Here is a 20,122-nt window from a genome sequence, read left to right as displayed (position 1 = left end):
AAGGATCGCTTTTGCTGCGCAGAAGTCCTTTTATAAAGCTTCAGGCACCAAGCCGACAAGTGGCATTCAAATTGGCAGAGGGCAAATCAGGCAACCTTGCCAGCTGGAGATCCATGGCATGCAGGCCTCTGCAAGTTTGCCTCTTCAGACTCAAGACGTCACTGCAAGACCTTCCATAAGACTATTACAGTGTGGCATCCTGCTTTGTCAAGTCTTCTCATCTCCAAACTAAGGTCTGGATAATGGTGCCAGCAGCAATGTGTTGCCAAAACAGTGGAACCGCCATGCCAACTGTGAAGGAATTCATGTGATTTTTCTCGTGCAGTAAGTCTTGAGGTCAACAATGTGGGATTATCTATCGACCACAGCAATGGCGCTATGCTTGCAGGGATGCATAAGGGTCCCAGAAATGCAGCCGTTGCCATTTGGTAAAGTCTATTTCAATTTACAGCAGCCATCATGGCCGTGATGTCCATGCAGACAGTCGTGGTGCACATATTGATGTGACATGACCAGCAACCGGAAAAACCTGATGACAGGAGATTGAGAAATCATCAACCCAGGGCATCTGTACAACATTGACCATTGTACCCACTTCCCAATATGGTCATGCATGCTTAGGGGCATGTGCACATCCTTTGCTCGTCAGAGCTGTTGAGCTCTTGGTTTAGCTGTACTACCTAGGCAGATGCGCTTGGTGCTGTAAGAACAGACAGAGAGAAATCCTTGAACCGAACACAACGGCAAGAAATATCTATCGCTCTTGTCCCAGAGCAGTACCAACACCACCTGGGCCATATTATTTTGTGAATATGCTAGCGCATCCAACAGCGGCTTCCAGAGCCCTGCAAAGGTGCCTACTACGTAGCTGTATTGACAGCTGCAGACCTCCGTCATGCGGTATGAGGCAAGGTCCTGCATGCAGATGCTTCTGTGTCCTCAAAAGGGATGCTGCTCTCATGCCTGCTACAGGCAGACGCTGCAATTCCTCATCACTGCGGGTGCTCACTGTCACCAACTGGAAGGCTCTGCTGCGCAGCCTCACCTTCTGCTGGCTCTGCTGCTGACTGCAGGGTCGTCACTGCATGCTCAGGCGGACTGCTTGACGGCTGCACCGGAGATGATGGCTCCACAGAGCTGTGGGCTTGCTGGCTGGACAGCGCCTTGCCCCCATCTCCTGGCACTGGCATGGCTTCCTCCTGGACTGCCGCTGCCGGCAACTCAGTCTTGACTGCCTCAGTGACTGGCTTGCTGGCTGGTGCAGCGTAGTGCGACACCGAGGCAGGCGCCAGGGCATGCTGTGCATCTGCCAGTCCCCCAGGAGTACCATGCGCAGCCTCAGTCTTGATGACGGCAGCTGGAGCAGGGGGACTGCCAAGCTGGTAGGCTGCAGGCGGCCATGCCGGGCCCGGAGGCGGTGGGGACGCATAAGCGGCCGGAGGCAACGCAGCGGTGCGGACAGCTGGGTTGCCTGGTGGGGGGCGCGGCGGTGGCGGCCGCGGCGGAGGGACGGGCGGAGGGGGCCCCAGCCACATGTGCCGCTGCGCCTGCGCTGCGCGCGCCTGCGCGATCTCCTGCATGCCATGCGCCATCCGCCATCAGGACATGCGTTAGTTTTCTCCACATGTTGCACATCGGCCTTGTGATGACATGTTTGCCTCTGCATCAGCATGATACTCAGTATATTTGTCATTCAAGTGCATGTCAATTGACCTCAGGTCTCAACCAGCTGCAATCATACGGTTAGAACAGGATTGAACACGGGCTGATGAAGCGCTGTGCAGAATCACAGCAGCCAACATGGGTGCGCCCCTGAAGGGTCAAGCCACCTCGCGACAAAAACATGCGCTACGTGATTGTTCTGTATTCATGCAAGGGTGATATGTGGAGAAATAGTGGCACCGGGAAGAACCAGTCGGTGCGCTGGGTGTCGGAGAGGCCGGACCAGCGGAAGAATGGAACGGAGATGACGGCCCAGCCGCGCGCCTTGAGCAGCTTCTGGCGCGCCAGCATCTCCCCAGTCACCGCCAGGGTGTTGGCCTGATGGCAGAAGATTGAAATCATCAATACAGGGCATCTGTACAACACGGACAATTGTACAAAAACTTTGCACATCCTCTGCTCATTAGAGCTGTTGACCTCAAAGATTCCGCTGTAATACATATATACAGTTGAGCTTGATGCTGTAAGAACAGACAGAGAGAAATCCTTGCACCAAAGTTGCACATCACAGCAAGACCGTGCTTGTGCTGCTGCAAGCGAGCTGCTTTGCTGCAAGCTCGATTATATTTGAAGGAGCTAGACTAATTGGAGCTGGTTGTGCAACTTACCGTGAAATGATGAGGCCCGTCCACCTCGATCGCAATCTTCTCCTCTGCACAGCAACACACCACATGTGATGACACTTGACCACGTCAACAGTTGAAATTGACGAATCATTCTCTGAGACCAGATTAGATCACGCACGACCACATCAGAACTTAAAATAGATGGACTTATTCCCTGAGACCAGGAGAATGTCCCTGATTTATCTCATGCCGAAGCTCTCAAGGACCACTCAACTCTCTGGACACACCAGGTGCCCAGTCATTGAGCTGTCTCTGACATGCATGCACTGACCACAACAGAGTACGCAATGATGAAACTTGCGACTGGCAATTCTTGCGGTTGTGTTGTTGTGTGCAGAAGCACCCACCCCGGGGAAACAAATATCAATGAAGGCCCTGGCACATGCACTGATACCGGTAAAGTATGCAATGATGCAGTTCGTTGCAAAGGCGAGCCTGGCAAAACTGCGGATGCGCGCAGAGGAAGATGACTCACCCGGCAGTGCGATGTCGACGGAGAAGAGCTCGTCCTCGGTCACATGCTCGATGTTGTGGGGGATGCCGTGCTCCGTCAGCACGCGCGCCACGTCCCGGTGCAGCGCGGAGATGCGCACGTTCTTGCAGCTCTCCAGCCACGTGTGGTGCGCCGCCGGCAGCAGCTGAGCCGGCATGGTCAGCTGCAGCTGCGGCCGGTCCACGCGCATCAGCAGGTACGCCTGCGGTGCGCAGTAATGTGGTTGTCAGCCAAGGTTGCCCACAGTTGCACTGAGAGGACGCCCTGAACCGTGGGCTCAGAGCTTCACTGGACCGTGCCAGTATCAGGAAAAGTGTGTGGCAGGTTTTGCGTGACAAGTTTAGGTGCAAGAGATGTAGCCACTATAAACAGTTTGATGCCATCAAAGAGAAGTTGCCCGTCAATGCTAAACAAGCAGTGCAATATGCCTGTGAATTCCTCTCCAGGGGCGCACCTGGTAGATCTGAGTCAGGGCCTCCTCGGGCAGGTCCTTTGCAGCAATGCCGAGAGTCTCAATCTGGGCCATGATGCCCTTCCAGATCTCCTCCGAGCACAGCTGCATCAGAAACCCGCCCGAAAGGTCAGCTGGCATGGTGAACATGCAGCATGTCTTCTCGCGCATGATTTAATCTCAGGCATAATCAGTGTGGACATTTGGAAATTGTCGGATGAGCGGATGCCCACCTCAGCAATGCACAGGCTCCAAAGGAGGTTGGACAGCTGCTGGGGGTTGAAGGCTTCTGTATTTAGGCGGCGCTCGATCTCGCCCACAAACGCTGAAGTCATGGCCGGTTTCAGGTGCAGGAAGGACGCATACGTCCACAGGATGTTGCTCACGTGCTGCAGGGAAAGATCCTGCACACATTGCAGGGAACCCTGAATACCTGCAGCTTTCCGTTGGGCAGAATATTCAGATCCTTGCGGTGCAATGACGGGCCTAAAAATAGAACGTTTGACTGAGCAGCGCACCTGGACCATTGCAGTTGCATGCTCAGCAATTGCATCCAGGAGTCCTTCATGGAAGTGGGACAGCTTTCCCATCGCCCATGCAAGGTTGGCCTGCGCAGCAGCAATACCACTCAGTCTCAGAAGGCTTAGTGCAAGGCATCTGCTCAACAATAAGCAACTCAAGTCAAAGACACAACAGAGATGCAAGTGTAAATGATAACAGATGCATGGCCATACCAGGTTCTGTTGGCTGAACTCCTCAATGCGACGCGTGGCTTCATTTGCAAAGGTATCCAGGACGGCAGCGTCATAGAAGCCTGCATGCAGTCATGCATTGCGTCATGAAACTCAATTTTGCTTAAAACACTGAGGAAAGGTCTGTATTATATTATTGGCAGATCATGAAAGGGCACGTGAATACATGCATGCCATTGGGGAGCTCACGGAGTTTGGCATAGGCCCAGACTGTGTTGCTGATCTCCTGCGGGTTGCAGTTTGACGCCCTCTCTGCCATGGCATTCGCCACCACCCGCGACATGGCCGCTCCAGGGTCCAGCTGCAGGCACAAATTCAACAGTGACCTCCCTGTGTTATCATTGCTCTTATTCTTGTCATTATTCTTATTCTTATTATATGCTATTTCTGCCAGCGGCAAGGTGCGTCTGCAGACTAGCTGCAGGCCCCTATATGCTCTTAAGACCTTCTGATCATCCATGTGATCATTCTACCAAGCTGCTGCGGTGAGTCAGCTGCCATTTGTGCTGCATGTTGCGGGCTTCAGATGTGACAAGCCGTGACCTGCTCAACAGGTTGCATGCAGACCGCATTGCGAGGCATCCATGCAGACCGCATTGCCAGGCATCTAAATAACAAAGATGCAACATGCATGGCAAGGTGGATATACCTCCAGCGTGGCAAAGGCCCATATCAGGTTGGCCAGATGCTGCCGGCTGAAGGCGGATGCCTCAGCGCCGGACAGCCTGGCAGTGACCTCACTTGCCACATTGCCCATGAGCCCCTGCAGCACAGCATGGCAATCCACCACTCACAGCCAGACATCACACATGTAAACGAAGAGCATGCGAGGCATGCAAGGCAGTGCGGGTGCCAAGCAAGGGAGGAGGGCTGTCTTGCAGAGTGAAGAAAGGCCATCGGCAAACAAATACTTGTGGTGGTCAGTAGAGATTGCCAGAAGATTGGCTCACCATGTGCTTGAACTGGAGCGTTGCCAAGGCCCAGGCAGTGTTGGAGATGTTCTGCGGGGAGAACTGCATGAGGGTGTGATTTGCATGCTCTGCCAGGGCCGTCAGGCATTGGCTTGAGGGAGCCACATTCAGCGTTGCATACGCCCAGCAGAAGTTTGCCTGGACCGCACAGATTCTTTCCAGGAATGTGCACCAGAACAGTAAGCTCTGCAGCAATTCATACTCAGAAACCAAAGTGATGATCAAGACAGAGATCGCTCAACAAGCAAGGACAGAGGGCGCACCACAGACTGGGGCTGAAAGGTTGACATGGTGTGAGCTGCATGGGCCGATGCGGCTGTGAGCAGGGCTTCATAGCGCTTGCCCATCTTGGCATAGCTCCACAGGACTGCAGCAGATTAAACAAATTAGGAACAGTCCAGGTCCAAGCAGTATGATGTCTAGTGCATGCATGTCCAAAGCAAATCGCGGTCAGCCTGAATGGGTGTCATGCATCAAAGGGAGCTTCACCGTTGGCGATGTTCTGTGGGCTGTACTCATGCATGGTGTAGATGCCATTCTGTGCAACAGCATCCCACAGCGGCTGGCCAGGGTCAAATGCAAGGTTTGCAAATCCCCACACCTGCACACATGCTCTTTTTTGAGAGAGCACAGCACACTTTTTGCTCAAATTAGCAAAATTGAAGCAGATCATTGTGGATTGTAAGCGAGGAGCAGCAGGCTGCTGGACCCACCGTGTTGGCCACATTCTGCGCATTGAACCTGGTCAATTTGCCGAGGACCTGCTGCACGATGGCAATGAACAGCTCCTCGTCCAGCGTGTCCAGCTTGGACAGGGCCCATACAGTGTTTGACAGAGCCTGCCACAGCAATATAAACAGTTATTACCTTGCACAGCCCACACTCTGCGCTTGCACCTCCCACAAATGAGGTATATTCATATATTGTCATTAATATACCCAAAATGCTTTCATGAACATCATTACAGGGGTGTTCCTGCCAGAGAAAGATGCGTTTGCAGACAAGCTGCAAAAAGAGGAGAACTTGTGGACACCAAATCTCCACATGCCAGGATGGGGCGTATTTAAACGGGATGTACCTGGGGAGTGAAGCTTCCGAGGATGGGCATGGCAGCGCGGGAGGCCTGCTCCAGGAAGGTGCTGGGCTTGTGCTCCAGCTTGGCGAAGGCGTAGAGCAGATTGGAGATGTTCTGGGAGGAGAACTCGGCCAGCTTCTTCTGGGCTTTGACTGCAATCGCCTCCAGCAGCTCCTCCCCTGGAGTGTGGCTCAGCGTCGCGTACGACCAGGCAATGTTGGCCTGCGTGCATGCGCAATGTCACGAAGTATTCATTGAACAGGATGGTCTTTAAAAAGGGGGTTAGGCAGTCCTCTCCAATGCTCTCAGCCACCTAGCTGGACATGCATGTAAGCAGTGACTGATTAATGGGATGGCTTTTTCAGAGGAGGCCAGGCATTTCTCTTCCGACGTACTCAGCCACTAGGGTGGACATGCATGTCCCGAAACTCCACTGAAATGATAGTTTTTGTAATGAGGGTAATGCGTACATCTCAAATGCTCCCAGCCTCAGGCTACCGGTTGGACATACAATCATTCCCAGGGAATTGCACAATTGCCCAGGGAATTGCACAATTGCCCATTGATAGCAAGAATCCCATCCAGCAGAATTTCTTGACAGACATAATGGGAGGCAATTCTCACCAAGTTCTGCGCGTTGCAGCCGTCCAGCTTCTTGGCGACCTCTGCGGCCATGGCGTTGAGCATGGCCTCGCCCGGGTTGTGCCCCATCTTGGCCAGCGCCCACAGGCTGTTGGACAGGTTGCGCGCCGTGAAATCGGTCAGCCTCGTGCCTGCCGAAGCGAGGAATGCCTTAGTAATTCCACAGTAACACAATACATTCCATCCTCATTCGAAGGATGGTATTGGATGGCATGATAATCTGGGGCCCTTGCCAACCATAGCATGCAACAATGAGTACCCATTCTTGGATAATGCAATTGAGCAACACTGACATACTTGACAAGACAAATCAGGAGCGTCTGCTGCTCTGAAGGATTGAGAGATTGATTGACAGCGCTCACCGATGACATGCATCAGGCGCAGGACTTCAGGGCGCTCGAAGAGGGCGGCGTACTGCTGCGCGCTGGCACGCATGGAGGCCAGCGTGTGCAGCGCAGTGGCCATGCACACAGCGTCAAACTTGTCCAGCTCCTGCTGCACCACGCCAATCACAGCCTGCGTGGCAGCACAGAGCCTTAGTAATTGCCTGATATAATGCATGATAGAGAAGGTTGGGAGGCTGTCATAGAACGCTGCTGCGACGCACCTGATCCTCATGGATTGGAAAGGCGTGTAATAAGAATATTATAATGCATGAACACATTCCGGTCGAGTGCTGAGGACTGCCTCATTGAGGTAAGGTTCCAGAGAGTCCTTGGTCCATATTAGCACAACCTTACAACCGAGCTCAGCAGAGCCATTCTTTCCCATCACCAGCAAAAAGACAGTCTGCTCACAGAAATGGCTAGACGCAGGCTGTCAGTGAAGAAAAGGTCACATTGTAAAATGCTCAAGTATGCTGCCCATGTATGTGTCATATAGAGTCGAACCTCTGCAGACTGAGCGGCGGTGATGCGCTTGTTGATGTGCACGCACTCCGGCACCGGCCCTGCAAAGTTGGTGCGCGCGCGCTTCACCGGCCTGCCTGGAGGCGACCCCATCCAGGGTCTCCTGCCTGTGCACAGTCATCAGATATATTCATTTGATACCTAATGTAATATGAGACTGTCATCAGGCACTGCCATTGTCGACTGCCCCTGGCTCCTGCTAGCTGTAGGAAAGGGAGATATGAATGCGTGACATGGCTTCCGTCAAGGAAGTCAGTGAATGCATCTCGGCACACGGTAGTGATGCTACCTGCCAACAAGTTCCTACACGCGGTAAGGGAAGTGAGACAGCAGAGATGCAAGACATGGCATGATCAAGGAATATTAATAACTGCATGTCGGCATGAGTGCAGCACCTGCACTGTGAGAGTGCTCGTAGGGACGCAGCATGCGGGGGTCATGGGTCTGCCAGTGGCCAGCAGCATGCCCTTGAGGGGGCCCGGGAGGGGGCATCGCCTGCGGATACGGCGCGTACGGACCCTGCACACATGTCCAGCAGTATGATGTCAAGCGGGACGCTGTATATGCAGCGCTGCTTCCCTGTCATCAGAAATGATGAATGATGGAAATTAAGTTGCCTTTGCAGTGGTATAGCTGCATCAATTCATTAATTACTCGGCGAAACAAACCAGGAAGGCATTAAGTAACAGTATTCAGGTGGAAGCTGTGAGTCTTGTTCTGTCTTTTCAAGTCGGCTCAGGGAGAGATCATCAAAAGGTTTAACTGACACTGGTGGTGAGCGTGTTTTACCGGGGCCGGAGAGTAGCCGATGGGCCAGGTGTATGCCATTGGCGCCCCGCCATAGTACTGTGGGCTGTAGGGGTTGACCACAGCATATGGCATCACCTGCAGCGCCCACCAGAATCCCATCAACCCAGTGCTCTCGCTCTCATCGTCCGCCAAGACAGGTCAGACTGCGCCTCGAGACAGACCGTCCATCCAGGCTGTAATTTTCCTCTCTATGCCAGACCTTGTCACATTGTCTGTGGCGCACAGTACAGTACAATTTTTAGTTTGATCTCAGGAGAAAGATAAAGGCAAGGCACCTGTGGGTGGGGAGTGGAGGGAGCAAAGGCCGAAGCCTGATCCCCAGGCAGCTGCTGAGGGAGGGCCGGCATCATGGGGGGTGCTTGGGGGGCCGCGTACGCCCCATACATGCCGGCCTCTGACTGCCACGCGTACGCAGCCCACTGCGCATTGTATGCCTGCCACTGGGCTCCGTTGCCCATGCCTGCACAGACTTTCAGCTCATCCCCAATCTGTGCACTATGTTGCATCACCAAGCGCATGACAGAGAAGAAGCTAGTTGTCTTCGATGCTGTCAATGACACGAGTACAACTTGCAATGAAAGAGAGCAGGAGGTGTCTGTAGGAGAGTCCTCTGAGGAGGGGAGGAATCGCACCGGCATCAGGAGGCTGAGGGGACTGGTATGCCACTGCTGCACCGCCATATCCTGGCTGTGGCGAGGACTGGCTCCAAGCATCCCTGCAGAATCAGTGGCAATAATGCTGAGCCACCAAGCCAATATGACTGATTCTGATCAGCCCAGGGCGCTTGTGGTTTATTTGGAAGTGTAGTGGAAGGTATACTATTCATTCTCACTGACACATAGGTGGCTTTTAGAATTTGTCCTGCTGTGAGGCTACACTGAATTTGAGACAAGAGAGGTGCAGGACATAAAATACACACACTGAGTTTGCAGGGGCTGATCAGACCCACCTTGGCATTCCACCAGCCTCGCCACGCTCACGTTTGACACCGACTGTGGTGCCATGCTTTCCATTGTCAACAGCTGGTGGATGACTGGCTGCAAATGCAGCCTCTTGGGATGGCAGATACGCCATCATTGCCGGCCCTGGCCTCATACAAAGTAAACGTCACAAAGAGTAAAAGCCAGATGAATTCATCACGGCACGGGAAAAAGAGACCAGCTGGTCATCACGAAATGCGCGAGAAGGGGTCAAGACTGTATGGCAGGATGATCAAGTACCTGGGGTGCTTGGTGGTGCAACCTGATGCAAGGCTCCTTGCAAGGAGGAAGGGTTCATTGTTGGCATCCATTCTGAACTGGTTGCAGAGTATTCTTGAATGCTCTGTAGTCCATTTACAGGTTCAGCCTGTCCTTCGCGCTTGATGACAGGACCGTTGATGCTCTGATAGCCTGAAGGTGTTGGCTGTCCTGGTCCGCTCGCAGTAAAGTGTTGTCCTTGCGATAGGGGAGCACTGTTGAAATCCATACACGCCACCTAAATTGTTCAACTGCTCAGGTAGATCCTTCCTGCAGCACAGAAGGACATATTGGGCCATGATGTTCATCATATCCTGTGCTTGTTCAGGCCAGAATTACTCTTTTGGTGCATGCCTTGCATTTTTTCCTGAGCCGAAAGGCCATATAGATATTTTATCATATTTCTTACTCAATCCCTGTTGCTTGAAGGAGCACAAACCCGGTCCAGGCACTTCTCTTCCAAGAGAGTTTTCAAGGTGGTGGATCATGTGCAGGTGGTGGGCGCTCCGAATATATCAAGTCCTCAATGCTGTGTGCTCAGGCTGGCTGCCAGATGCTAGGCAGGCTTTTTTGATGCAGGTAGTTCTCTGCGTCTTGTCTAACTGTTGAGGCTCCCTAAGAATATACAGAAATGCCCTTGTACAGGGGCAGCAGTGGAGAATACCAGCGCACCTTCACAACTCAGCTGCACCACTGCCTTCCATGCAGAATCTTGGAGAAGTTTGGAAGGTTGGTGCACGGGCCGTGTTGCATCTGTAATCAAGACAGAGCCAATTCATCGTAACTGCGTAACGAGACAGACATTGAGTCGGTTTCACCCAGCCTCCACGAGAAGAAAAGCTTGCATTGTGGAAGAAGACACTGCTTAACGGCAACGCCGATCACCCCGAAAATACGCTGATGCTCTTGATATCTCACACAGATCCTGTCCCATCCTACTCTGTCGGGCAAAATCCACTACTTTAGTGGACATGCACTCCACTACATTAGTGGATTTGGCTCTCTTTCTGATTTACGCCCCTTCGGGGCGTGCAATAACAAAAGCAATGCTGCACATCCTTCAGATTTACCTACAACAATCTCAGCATTGCATAGTACCTCCGTCAAGCTAATTATTTCGGTCAAGCCTGTATCTATAGGATCGTGCGCTACTCGTTTCTGCGAAGACAGCAATGCCATTTGCCAGGTTACCGTTGCAAAGTAGGATTTGAAAGGGGGGTGGGACGGCCGCAAATGTTTATGGGAGTAATTTAAACGAATTCTTGAAGTCTTCTGTCGCTGGCCATGTGAGGTTCGCACTTTTGCCGGTTTTTTGGCATCCCCATCCTTGACTTGTTTGGACTCAGCTAATCGAATGTCACGACCATCGACGTGCATGTCTACTTCTTTCGTAGTGACTGCATGCCCTGCCAAGCCAATTCCTTGAAATGAAATGCGTGCAGGCAACACAGAGCGTTCACCTGAATTGAGCACTGATGCACCGGACAGACACTGAAGTCGTCTACAATCTAAACCAACATCAAGTTCAATTGTTCTGGTGAGCGTTACGATCCCTCTGCTGCTGTGAGTAGCCGTGGGTGTCTGCCCTGACCTGGCTTTGCTTGGAATGCCAATCTGATGAGGAGCATCTGGAGAGGACTGTGCACCCCAAAGAGTAGCAAGTAGCCCAGGTGCTTGTAAGGATAGTTGTATCACTTGTACTAGAAGGCATGCTGCTGATGTACTTCTCATTCCTTTAATGTCCTGGTGGATCACTTGCAGAAACCGTTGTGTGATGACTTCATGCAGGACGAATGGTCAGGAACAAGAGGTGGAGGGTCAGTGTCAAGGTGATACCATCAGCCGACACTCCTGCTCTGCTGCAGCCAGGCCGCAGATTTGGGAGGAACCTAGGCAGCACTGTGGCAACATCTGCACCGAGGGGACCCCGGAGGCCGGCCAGCGCCCTTCCATCCTGGCGGATCCCTGCAAGAAACACAGCTCAGCAGGAAGAACAGCAGGATGGCTTTGCAGATGGAGATGGAGAAGCCGCTGCTGCCTATTATCAGCCTCCGCCCTCACGCCGGCGTCTGCGGAAACAGGCAGCTCAAGAGGATAATAGACGGCTGCACCAAGCATGGGATGCGTGCTTTGATGACAATGTATTCAGGAACACATGTTTCCAAGCTGGTCAGCCTGCACGCCAAGCAGCACTGAAGCAGCAGCTGCAGGCAGAGTTTTTGACAGCTGCCAGAGCAGCCCTGCCCGCTTGCAGTCCATGCAGTCAGGCTGGGAGGGTGGGATCAGTGTGGGAGCAGGTGGAGACGATCAGCAGGCTTGTGTATGTCTCGATCAGCGGCAGGACAGAGGTCAGCCCCCCAGCATTCAGGTGTGGCGGGTGCAGTGCCGCCTTCACAGTCGATCCTGTGAGCATGGGATGCTTTCCTGCAACGCCACAGAGGCCGCTGGTTTACTACTCTGGAGCGCTCATGTTGCAGACGCATGAGCTCAGCCTCGCCAGCCCAACCTCAATGGTCGCCTGGACTAGCGCCCTGGAGGAGGTGCACGTCAGGAACGGCTGTGTGCCGTACGGGCAACTGAGTGGCCTGCCCAAAAATATCTGGAGGAACCTCCCAGTGGCGGTCAGACAGTGGCGCAGAATGGACATCGCCACACATGACCTCAACAGGCTTGGCGTGCAGCCCATCTGTTCGGAGGCAGGGCTCAGCGGTGACTCAGACTTGCAGCTCGGCCAGCCGCCGCCGCCCCAGGAGAACACTCAGAGGGAAGCAGCAGCGTCGTCATCGCCACCAGAAATGGAAGCAGGCAGCCTCGCGGCTCAAACTGGCAGAGATGCAGCTGAGGTGGGCCCGGCGACCCAGGAATCTCTGGACAGTCGTGCCTCCGGGGGCCCCACTGTGCAGTGTCCTTGCTGCTTTCGCACTTGCGTGGCAGCCATTGCTGACGCCTGCCTGGGACTCACGCAGCTCAGGGCGGCGGGCAAAGCCTCTGATTTCCTGCAGCCGAAGCTGCCCTATAGCCCCTTCATTGCTGATGAAGAGGTGAAGGCCTTGCTCGCTCAACGGAAGGCCTTGGACCCGGCGGCGCTGGAGCGGCCGGTCTGCTCTCAGTTCGTTGCTGCCACGCCAACCGCCTCAGACACGCAGCTGCGCCTATATGTGCAAGTGAGTCTCCTCGCATTTTTCTGGGATCTTGTTGCGCTTACTGATGTTGGCATGCATCTCATATATCCATGATTTTTTTCTCTTTTTTTCCTGGCCCCGGCTGGCAAGGGTAATACTTGGCAGCACCCTAGCGTGCCTTGCTTCAGGTGGTAAAAATACTGAATACCATGCCATGGGTTGCACCTGCAGCACAAGACATGCGTTGCTCATGAGCACATCTCGAGATGCTTGATGCTTTAAAGAAATTTCTCTCAGGTTATAATGTTCGACGGTGGTCCCACTGGAATCTCTTAATGGGTAGCCTTACGCCATTTATACTAGTACTGACCCGATGGCATCATTATGATCATCAGCATGATGCTTAAGGCTCCAAGGCTTTGGCCCGCGGCTTCAACCCGATTTCTACAGCACTTCTACACTTGGATCATACTCTTGCTTTCCTGAGATCTCACCTGTACATGACCAGTGCCCAGTGAATGAGGGCGGTGTGTGCATGCATGGCTCCCGCCTTCAAGGAAGTTCAGTGGTTGAAGATTACTAGGTTTCCTGCACACACAGCCGTGGTGCTTGAAGGAATTTCGAAAACCACACTCTTCGAGAAGGCATTTCAGGGTTTCGTTTGAGCAAGATTACAAAGGTGGCAGGTCCTATGTTCAGAGGTGTGCTGCCCCAACCCTGGACTGCAAAAGCCTCTTCATAGCGTGCGATACCTACAGGGCCGGTCAAGAGACTCTTTCACAAGAATACCATCAATAATCAATATTGAAAGAGTCTAAATATTGACGCTGAGTGCGTGCTGCACGGACAGCACGTCCTCAACCCTGGCGATCTCAGATGGCTGCTCGATGTAAAGAGATGTGCCCATCAAGGAGGGGCACCCACGCTGTGCAGCAAATTGACACCCCAATTCTGTCGCTTGTGGCACATTTGATTGATACACATCGCGTGCGTGTACCATAGCGTGGGTGCCGGCAAGATAAGGGCATCACCTTTGCGCCATCTGATGTGACATGCCGTGTGTCTTTATGCAGCGACCAAGAAGTGCGATGATGCTGAGAAGAATCTTGTAGCAATTCTTCCACGTTCAACATTCTATGTGAGTGGATTTCGACACCGACATCGTAGAGAAACAGCAAGAACGAGCCAGGCTGCTCAATGACAGATGGGGTTAATAATATTATAAGATAGGCTCAGGGGATTTATTTTCTTGCCCTCCACCGCCACTACCTTGTGGCGGTCAGCAGCAGTGCTCTGTCTTCAAGCAGAAGTGCTCCATCCCACTGGCCACTTCAGATTCGAAGGTTGAGCATGTGAGGCAACCGGGAGCAGAATTACCTTACAGATTGTTACATGCATGATATCTGGTTACCGTCATGATTGTTGCGCACATGTGCAGAGAGGGACAAGTGAGTGACTAATATTAGTTGCGTAGAGCGCATGGATGTGCAACGCCTTGTAGTGAGGCAGACTTGGTCACAACCTACTACAGTCCTCATTGCAATATCAAATTTAGGACATAAAAAAAATTGATGCTACATTTGCGTCATGCTCACACGCCAATTCTGACTAAGCTTGAAACTGACTTAGCTTGAAAGTGCAAAGATCACATTGCAAGTCACTCTCCAGCCGCCGGTGGGCGCCTCAGAAAGCGAAGGCACCTCTCGGGAACTGCCACCATCTGATTGCCCCCAATTGCTTCCAAGGGTGTTCTGCCTGCTCTGACTTCATCTGTGTCGCTCAACCATGCCTTCTGGTGTCCAGCCCCAGTTGCGTCTGTGATGGTGAGCCCGCAAATAACACCAAACCCCTCAAGCTCAGCACCGTGGAACCGTGTGCCAGGCCCAATATGCACCACCTCTGCCGTCCCCACTATCCTCCTGTCATCTGTTAGGACATAGACTGTGTCATCTGGCAGAATCTGCACGTCACTGTGCGCGCTCGAATGGCCTCTGGCTTGCGGCGAGGGGTTCAGCTGACATGCCAGCCCTGCGATGACACCCATTGCAGCTTCCATGTTGATCCCAGGGGAGGAAACTTCCAGGGACGGTCGACCTGCGCGCACCAACACACAGCTGCTTACAATCCGCGATTATTACCGCATTCAAGCAATATCTTCCCTAGTGTCTTGCTAGGATGTCAAGCTCAAATTTATTCCTGTTGTTAGTATTACCCAGATGACCCTTAGGTGCGGCACTCTACCACATCATATGTAGCAGGGTGCGTGAGTGACAGGCATGACTCAGGCAAAGGGGCAAGCACAGCATGTGGAGCAGGGTGCGTGAAAGACAGGCATGGCTCAGGCAAAGGGGCAAGCAGACACTTCAGCATTGAGAGACAAGACATGAACAAATCAACTACACCAGCGTATGAGAGCAGTCAGTTGACAAGTTCACAGGAATGACAGAGCAGGATTTTGTACATGCCTGCTGGGCCATCTGCAGAGCGGTAGGAGGAAGCTGGCTCCTCATCGGCAGCGAGCTCCAGAGCAGGATCAAAGAAGACCATGGCGCCAGACAGCGGTGACTGCTCCAAGGCTGACTGCGACTGCTCCGCTGCCGTAGCACTCCCACCTAGACAACACATGCCTGTCGTCAGCTTATTGCTGACAATTACCTGTCGATAAACCTTCGGGGTATGATTCGCATGGCATTATAACTTAGAAACTCACTGTGAGTGGAATCATATAAGCCAGGACAAAGAGAGCCATGATGGCTCCTCACCTTCTCCGGCGCGCGCCGCATTCTGCTCCTCAGCCAGCAACATTGCCAGCGCCACACCAGTTGCAGCCTCTTCGACGTTCATGGGCGAGCTCCCGGCAGCGCCTCCGAGAGCCACCTTCAGCCGTTTTGGATGACAGAGGGCCGCTGCAATGTGCCGGTAGTCGATCACCAGCACAGCCATTTTGGCCGGCGATGCGGCATGCCCCTGCATGCTCAGCCGCACGTTGGGGACTGGCACAGGCTGCGGCGACTCATCTGCCAGCAAGCAGCCGTGCAACGGCGACTGGCTCGCACAAGCTGTGGGCTGCGGCGGCACTTCGCTGGCCTCAGGCAGGACACCCTCTGCCTGCCCTTCTGGCTCTGCTGGGTCACTGTGCTGCTGCGCTGGCTGGTCATCCGCATCTGACTCAGAGAAGAGGTTCCCAACCTCGTCTTCGTCGCCCTCAGTGGGGGGACCCCAAAACTCTGCGGCTCTGGCGGTTGGGCGCCTGAGCCTGCCTCGGCTGCCCCTTCTGGGCCGATTGCTGCCACGCGCCCCGCCTGTGCCGCGGCGGCCACGCTTCCTGCCCCGACCCCGCCCATGCCCTTCCTGCACGCCCCCACCGGTGGCTGCCTCTCCTGCACCCCGTCCCTCCACATCTGCGCGTGCCCCACCGCCTTCCCCTGCCACCGCTGCCTCGGGCTCCCCCTGGCTATCTGTCTGCACGCGCGCCTCGAGGAACCATATCTCCATATGCAGCTGGGTGCCATCGCTGCCTGGCTGCACAGCGCGCACCAAACCAACAGGAGCCTTGGCAGCACGACCCAACTGGGACAAGTTGCGTGCTGGGAACTCCCCGTCGCGGTGCAGCGTGCTTGTGACGGCCCAGAGAGCGACACCAATCGAGGGAGTGCTCTCCCCCAACTGCGGCAGGTAGTGGCACTTGTCGAAGGTCCAGAGCAACTCGTCAATCTGCTTGAGTTTGACCACGGGCAGGCCGCTGCTCACTCCTGCAAACATGTGAGCGCCTCAATTGACTGGCTATCATTCCCTTCCATCAAATCTGCAGAAGTTAAAGCCTTCTCGGGTGTGCAACAGTCACCAGGTGATCAGAGCTTCCAGCTGAGAGCGCCCACTCACCCTTGTTAACAATGGACTTGGCCGCTTCCATCTGAAGCTGTGACTTCTTCGGCGCCTGTAACAACAATAACTTACAATCAGTGTGTTCAGCCAAACTCGCTTTCACTGCACCAGCAGCTTGACAGATGAGAGGCGTTCACAAAGCACATGCAAACATAAGGATCCTCAACAAGATGCCCACCTTCTGCCTTGCTGGTCTTTGCCGTGCCGGTTGGGCTGCGGCCTCAACAGCGGCTGTGATCTCTTCAACCGCCGCCGCACTCGGCTCCAGTCCACCTGCATGACAGCATCCATTAGCTGCCAGCGCATAAGATGTCCAGAGGAAATGGTGAGGACATGTTATTAATTTGCCAGGCATAAGATGTGTAGGCGCTGATCGTTACAGCCATCATGGATAGCTACCTTCTGGATGCTCAAATCTAAGCAGCCCTTCCACCCTGGCGAGCAGCGCGCTTCTGGTGAAGATCACTGGCCGCTGGCCTCTGTCAAGCAGGAACCGCTTCAGCTCTGCAACGGTGGATGAGGCCTTGAGGCTGAACGCAAGCCACCGTTGGACGATGTCCTGCTCGGCTCCCTGAGCGCTGAGCTGCCTGCGGCTGATCCCTGGCTGTGGCGCTTGCGAAGGTCCTGCAGCTTCTGCCTCTGGGGCTGCGGGACCCTGCATGCCGCCTGCTGCAGCTGTGGCGCCCCTCTGCGCCTGTCCTTGGGCTGTCTGGCCTGCCTGAAGTCCACTGGCCTGGAGATACGAGGCTGCCATCACTGTCCTGTTCAGGTTGGGCACTGCTGCCAGCAATCTGCTGGCGCTCTTGCTGAAGCTGACTTTCTGATTGAGGTGTCTCGTTGCAAAGATGGCGGTCGAAGTCGTCCCATTGTCTTCGAGGCGAGCCTGCTGACCACCAATGATGCCTCGAATCTTGCTTGATCGCCTATCGGCTCTCTTCCTCTCCAAGTCGCCGGTCTCTGCCTCTGAACGCAACGCAAAAGTCAGAGTTAGTTACTCTGTGTCAAGGTCATGGGGAGATTCAAAACATAGGTGTTCCCAACCTTCAAAGATGGAGTGCTTATTGAGACCTACCAATCACTCCTTGATGCATGATAAAATTCAACTTATCCTCATTGAGATCCTTGCCCCTGGTTTGGGCTGCAATGACGCAGTCCTCACAGCATTTGTGGGTAATATTTCTGAGCTCTGGATACTTTTCGCTCTCAATCTTCCCGCGAATAGAATAGTAGCCATTAGCTCTGGACAATGCTGAAGGTTCATCTCGGCCAAGGCAGCTCTGATGGAAATATCTGACCCCTGAGTCCACGGCATTGCAACGTTGCAATGGCACCCTTGCCTCTTGTTTGAAGACCCAGTCGGCAACAGCGTCGTGGCCGTATTCGTCCTTTGTCAGACCTTCTGAATAGAATCTGATAATATAATCACAACCTACACAGCGAGTCAAGCGTTCTGAACTTGCGCAGTTCGGATGAAGCTTCTCCTTGTCACTGCCACACTTGTAACACGGGATCCTAGCAATAATAAGTGACATGCTCGGTACAGAAACACATCACTGATCATTCTCCATGCTTACTGACGAAAGGCCTAATTTTTATTACCAAAATGGCATGCTATGGAATGTGTTACCAGGTGGCATGGCCCCTGATTGCCAATAATCCACCACATTAGTAGCGTTTACATCCACTAAAGTAGTGGAGGCCTGCACTCAACTGCCGAACTAAGTGCTCCAAGGAAACATAGCCTTTCACCAATCAGCAGGACTGAACAATTGCAGAAGAACAGGTAACCACAGACAGGCATCCTGGGTACAAGAGGACGATAGTAGTGTGCAGTAAACTCATCAGGAACACTTCTCATTCTCGCATGTGACTTCCTCGAAGGACTGTATGCTCTGCAGTTTAGGATGCCTCTGATACACAAAAAATGCAGTAGGTAAGGGGCATACGCTTTGATGCGCTCAGCCAGCTCAGCAGCCTTGGCCTCCTTCTCCTCCTCGGCCCTCTTGGCCTCCCTGGCCAGCGCCTCCTTCTGCCGCTGCTCCCTTTCGCTCTCCATCACCAGCGGCTTCAGCCCCAGAGAGACCCGCACCCTGCAGTTTCCACACACAAAGCTCAGTACCAGGTACAGCCTCTCACAATCAACACTTTTCTAGGGTTCACGTCGATCAGGAACTCCCAGAAAGTTCACAGGAGGCCGCAGGGTGCAGAGCTGGGAAAGCATTGCTTTGACAAAGATCAATCAAGTGCAGGAGGCACAAATTCAATACAAGAACATTCTGCCAAAATAAAGAATTCTCCATAAGCTCGCAGGGCATATCCTGAGGCCGCTGAGGCCGCAGAGTGCAGACATAGGAAAGCATTGCTTTGACAACGATGAACCAAGTTGCAGGAGGCACAGGGATGGCAGACTGACCTGTTGGTCTCTTCAATACTCATGGAGATCTCTCCGCCGGACTCCTGCACCTGAGGCTTGACGTCCAGCACGAAGGGCTCCTCTGGGACAGAAGACGCTGCTGCTGGCTCCTCTGGGACTGGAACTGGTCCTGATGGTGGCCCAGGCAGATCCTCCTCCATGAAATCCCCTTCAGGATCAGCTGCAACAGAGGGCTTCGCTGCAGCTTTGCCCCTGTCATCCTTGTCAGCGTCTGCAGCCTTTTCGCCTCTGCTGTGCTCTTCCTTGTCCCTGCGCTCGCTCCTATGGCCATCCTCCTTCCTGTCAACCTTCTTTCTATCCCTGTCCCTATCCTTGTCGTGCCTTCGCCTCTCCTCCTTATCCCTTTCGTCGTCCCTGTCCCTCCTGCCTTCCTTCTCACCCTTCTTGCTGCCTTCTTCCCGATCTCTGTCCCTGTCCCTGTGCCTGTGTCTGTCCTTTTCCCTGTCCTTGTCCCCGTCCCGTTCTCTCCTGCTATCCCTGTCTCGCCTGCTTTCCTTGTCCACCTCTGATTCTGTCTCCCTGCTCTTTTCTCTGGGCTGCCTGTCGCTCTTTTCCCTGCTCTTTTCTCCTGATCGTGGTGGTAAGGGAAGTCCATTTGACGTGTCGCCATTCTGCTCAGGCTCCGCCTTTGCTACAGTTCCGTCAGAATTGTTCTTATCTTTGTACTTGCTGGATTTTTCTCTCTCCTTGTCCTTATCTTTATGTTTGTGCTTGCTCTTTTCCTTCTTCTCCTTCCTTACTTCAGTGCCCTCTTCCTCGTGCCGACCCATTTGAGCCCCTGTTCTCAGTGCCGGAAGCTAGTTACATCATTATGAATATGCACAGAGGCTTCGCTGCACCACCGATCGCACTGTTATGATGGACATCTTACATGAAGCAGGAGCAAATAGGGCAGGGTCCAATCATCGTAAGCAGCTAGATGCATCCTACTCTGTCGGGCAAAATCCACTACTTTGGTGGACATGCACTCCACTACATTAGTGGATTTGGCTC

The 20,122-nt window shown here is 53.5% G+C and overlaps 3 protein-coding genes across 3 annotated transcripts; 1 reads left to right on the top strand and 2 right to left on the bottom strand.

Moving 5' to 3' along the window:
• Positions 1-428: 428 nt before the first annotated feature.
• On the bottom strand, positions 429-9,130 carry COCSUDRAFT_47154 (hypothetical protein; the record flags this gene model as incomplete). Its single annotated transcript, XM_005648617.1, has 22 exons — positions 429-1,574; positions 1,903-2,040; positions 2,331-2,374; positions 2,824-3,043; positions 3,296-3,397; positions 3,526-3,696; positions 3,811-3,900; positions 4,027-4,106; positions 4,234-4,345; positions 4,694-4,807; positions 4,995-5,153; positions 5,279-5,382; positions 5,505-5,616; positions 5,729-5,854; positions 6,094-6,312; positions 6,715-6,863; positions 7,095-7,248; positions 7,623-7,747; positions 8,036-8,159; positions 8,430-8,525; positions 8,726-8,938; positions 9,083-9,130. 22 exons carry the CDS (start codon positions 9,128-9,130, stop codon positions 993-995), a joined length of 3,282 nt encoding a protein of 1,093 aa, XP_005648674.1. The 3' UTR covers positions 429-992.
• Positions 9,131-10,761: 1,631 nt separating this feature from the next.
• On the top strand, positions 10,762-12,924 carry COCSUDRAFT_47153 (hypothetical protein; the record flags this gene model as incomplete). The annotated part of the gene is made up of 3 exons (XM_005648616.1): positions 10,762-10,979; positions 11,131-11,225; positions 11,477-12,924. Exon 3 carries the CDS (start codon positions 11,482-11,484, stop codon positions 12,922-12,924), a length of 1,443 nt encoding a protein of 480 aa, XP_005648673.1. The 5' UTR covers positions 10,762-10,979; positions 11,131-11,225; positions 11,477-11,481.
• Positions 12,925-13,692: 768 nt separating this feature from the next.
• Positions 13,693-19,899, bottom strand: COCSUDRAFT_47152 (hypothetical protein; the record flags this gene model as incomplete). Its single annotated transcript, XM_005648615.1, has 8 exons — positions 13,693-14,904; positions 15,276-15,422; positions 15,573-16,562; positions 16,693-16,747; positions 16,874-16,968; positions 17,241-17,428; positions 18,642-18,785; positions 19,109-19,899. 8 exons carry the CDS (start codon positions 19,897-19,899, stop codon positions 14,468-14,470), a joined length of 2,847 nt encoding a protein of 948 aa, XP_005648672.1. The 3' UTR covers positions 13,693-14,467.
• Between the last annotated feature and the right edge of the window lie 223 nt (positions 19,900-20,122).

Source organism: Coccomyxa subellipsoidea (assembly GCF_000258705.1).
Source record: "Coccomyxa subellipsoidea C-169, whole genome shotgun sequence".
Taxonomy (NCBI): Eukaryota; Viridiplantae; Chlorophyta; class Trebouxiophyceae; family Coccomyxaceae; genus Coccomyxa; species Coccomyxa subellipsoidea.
This window is presented reverse-complemented; position numbering and strand designations above follow the sequence as displayed.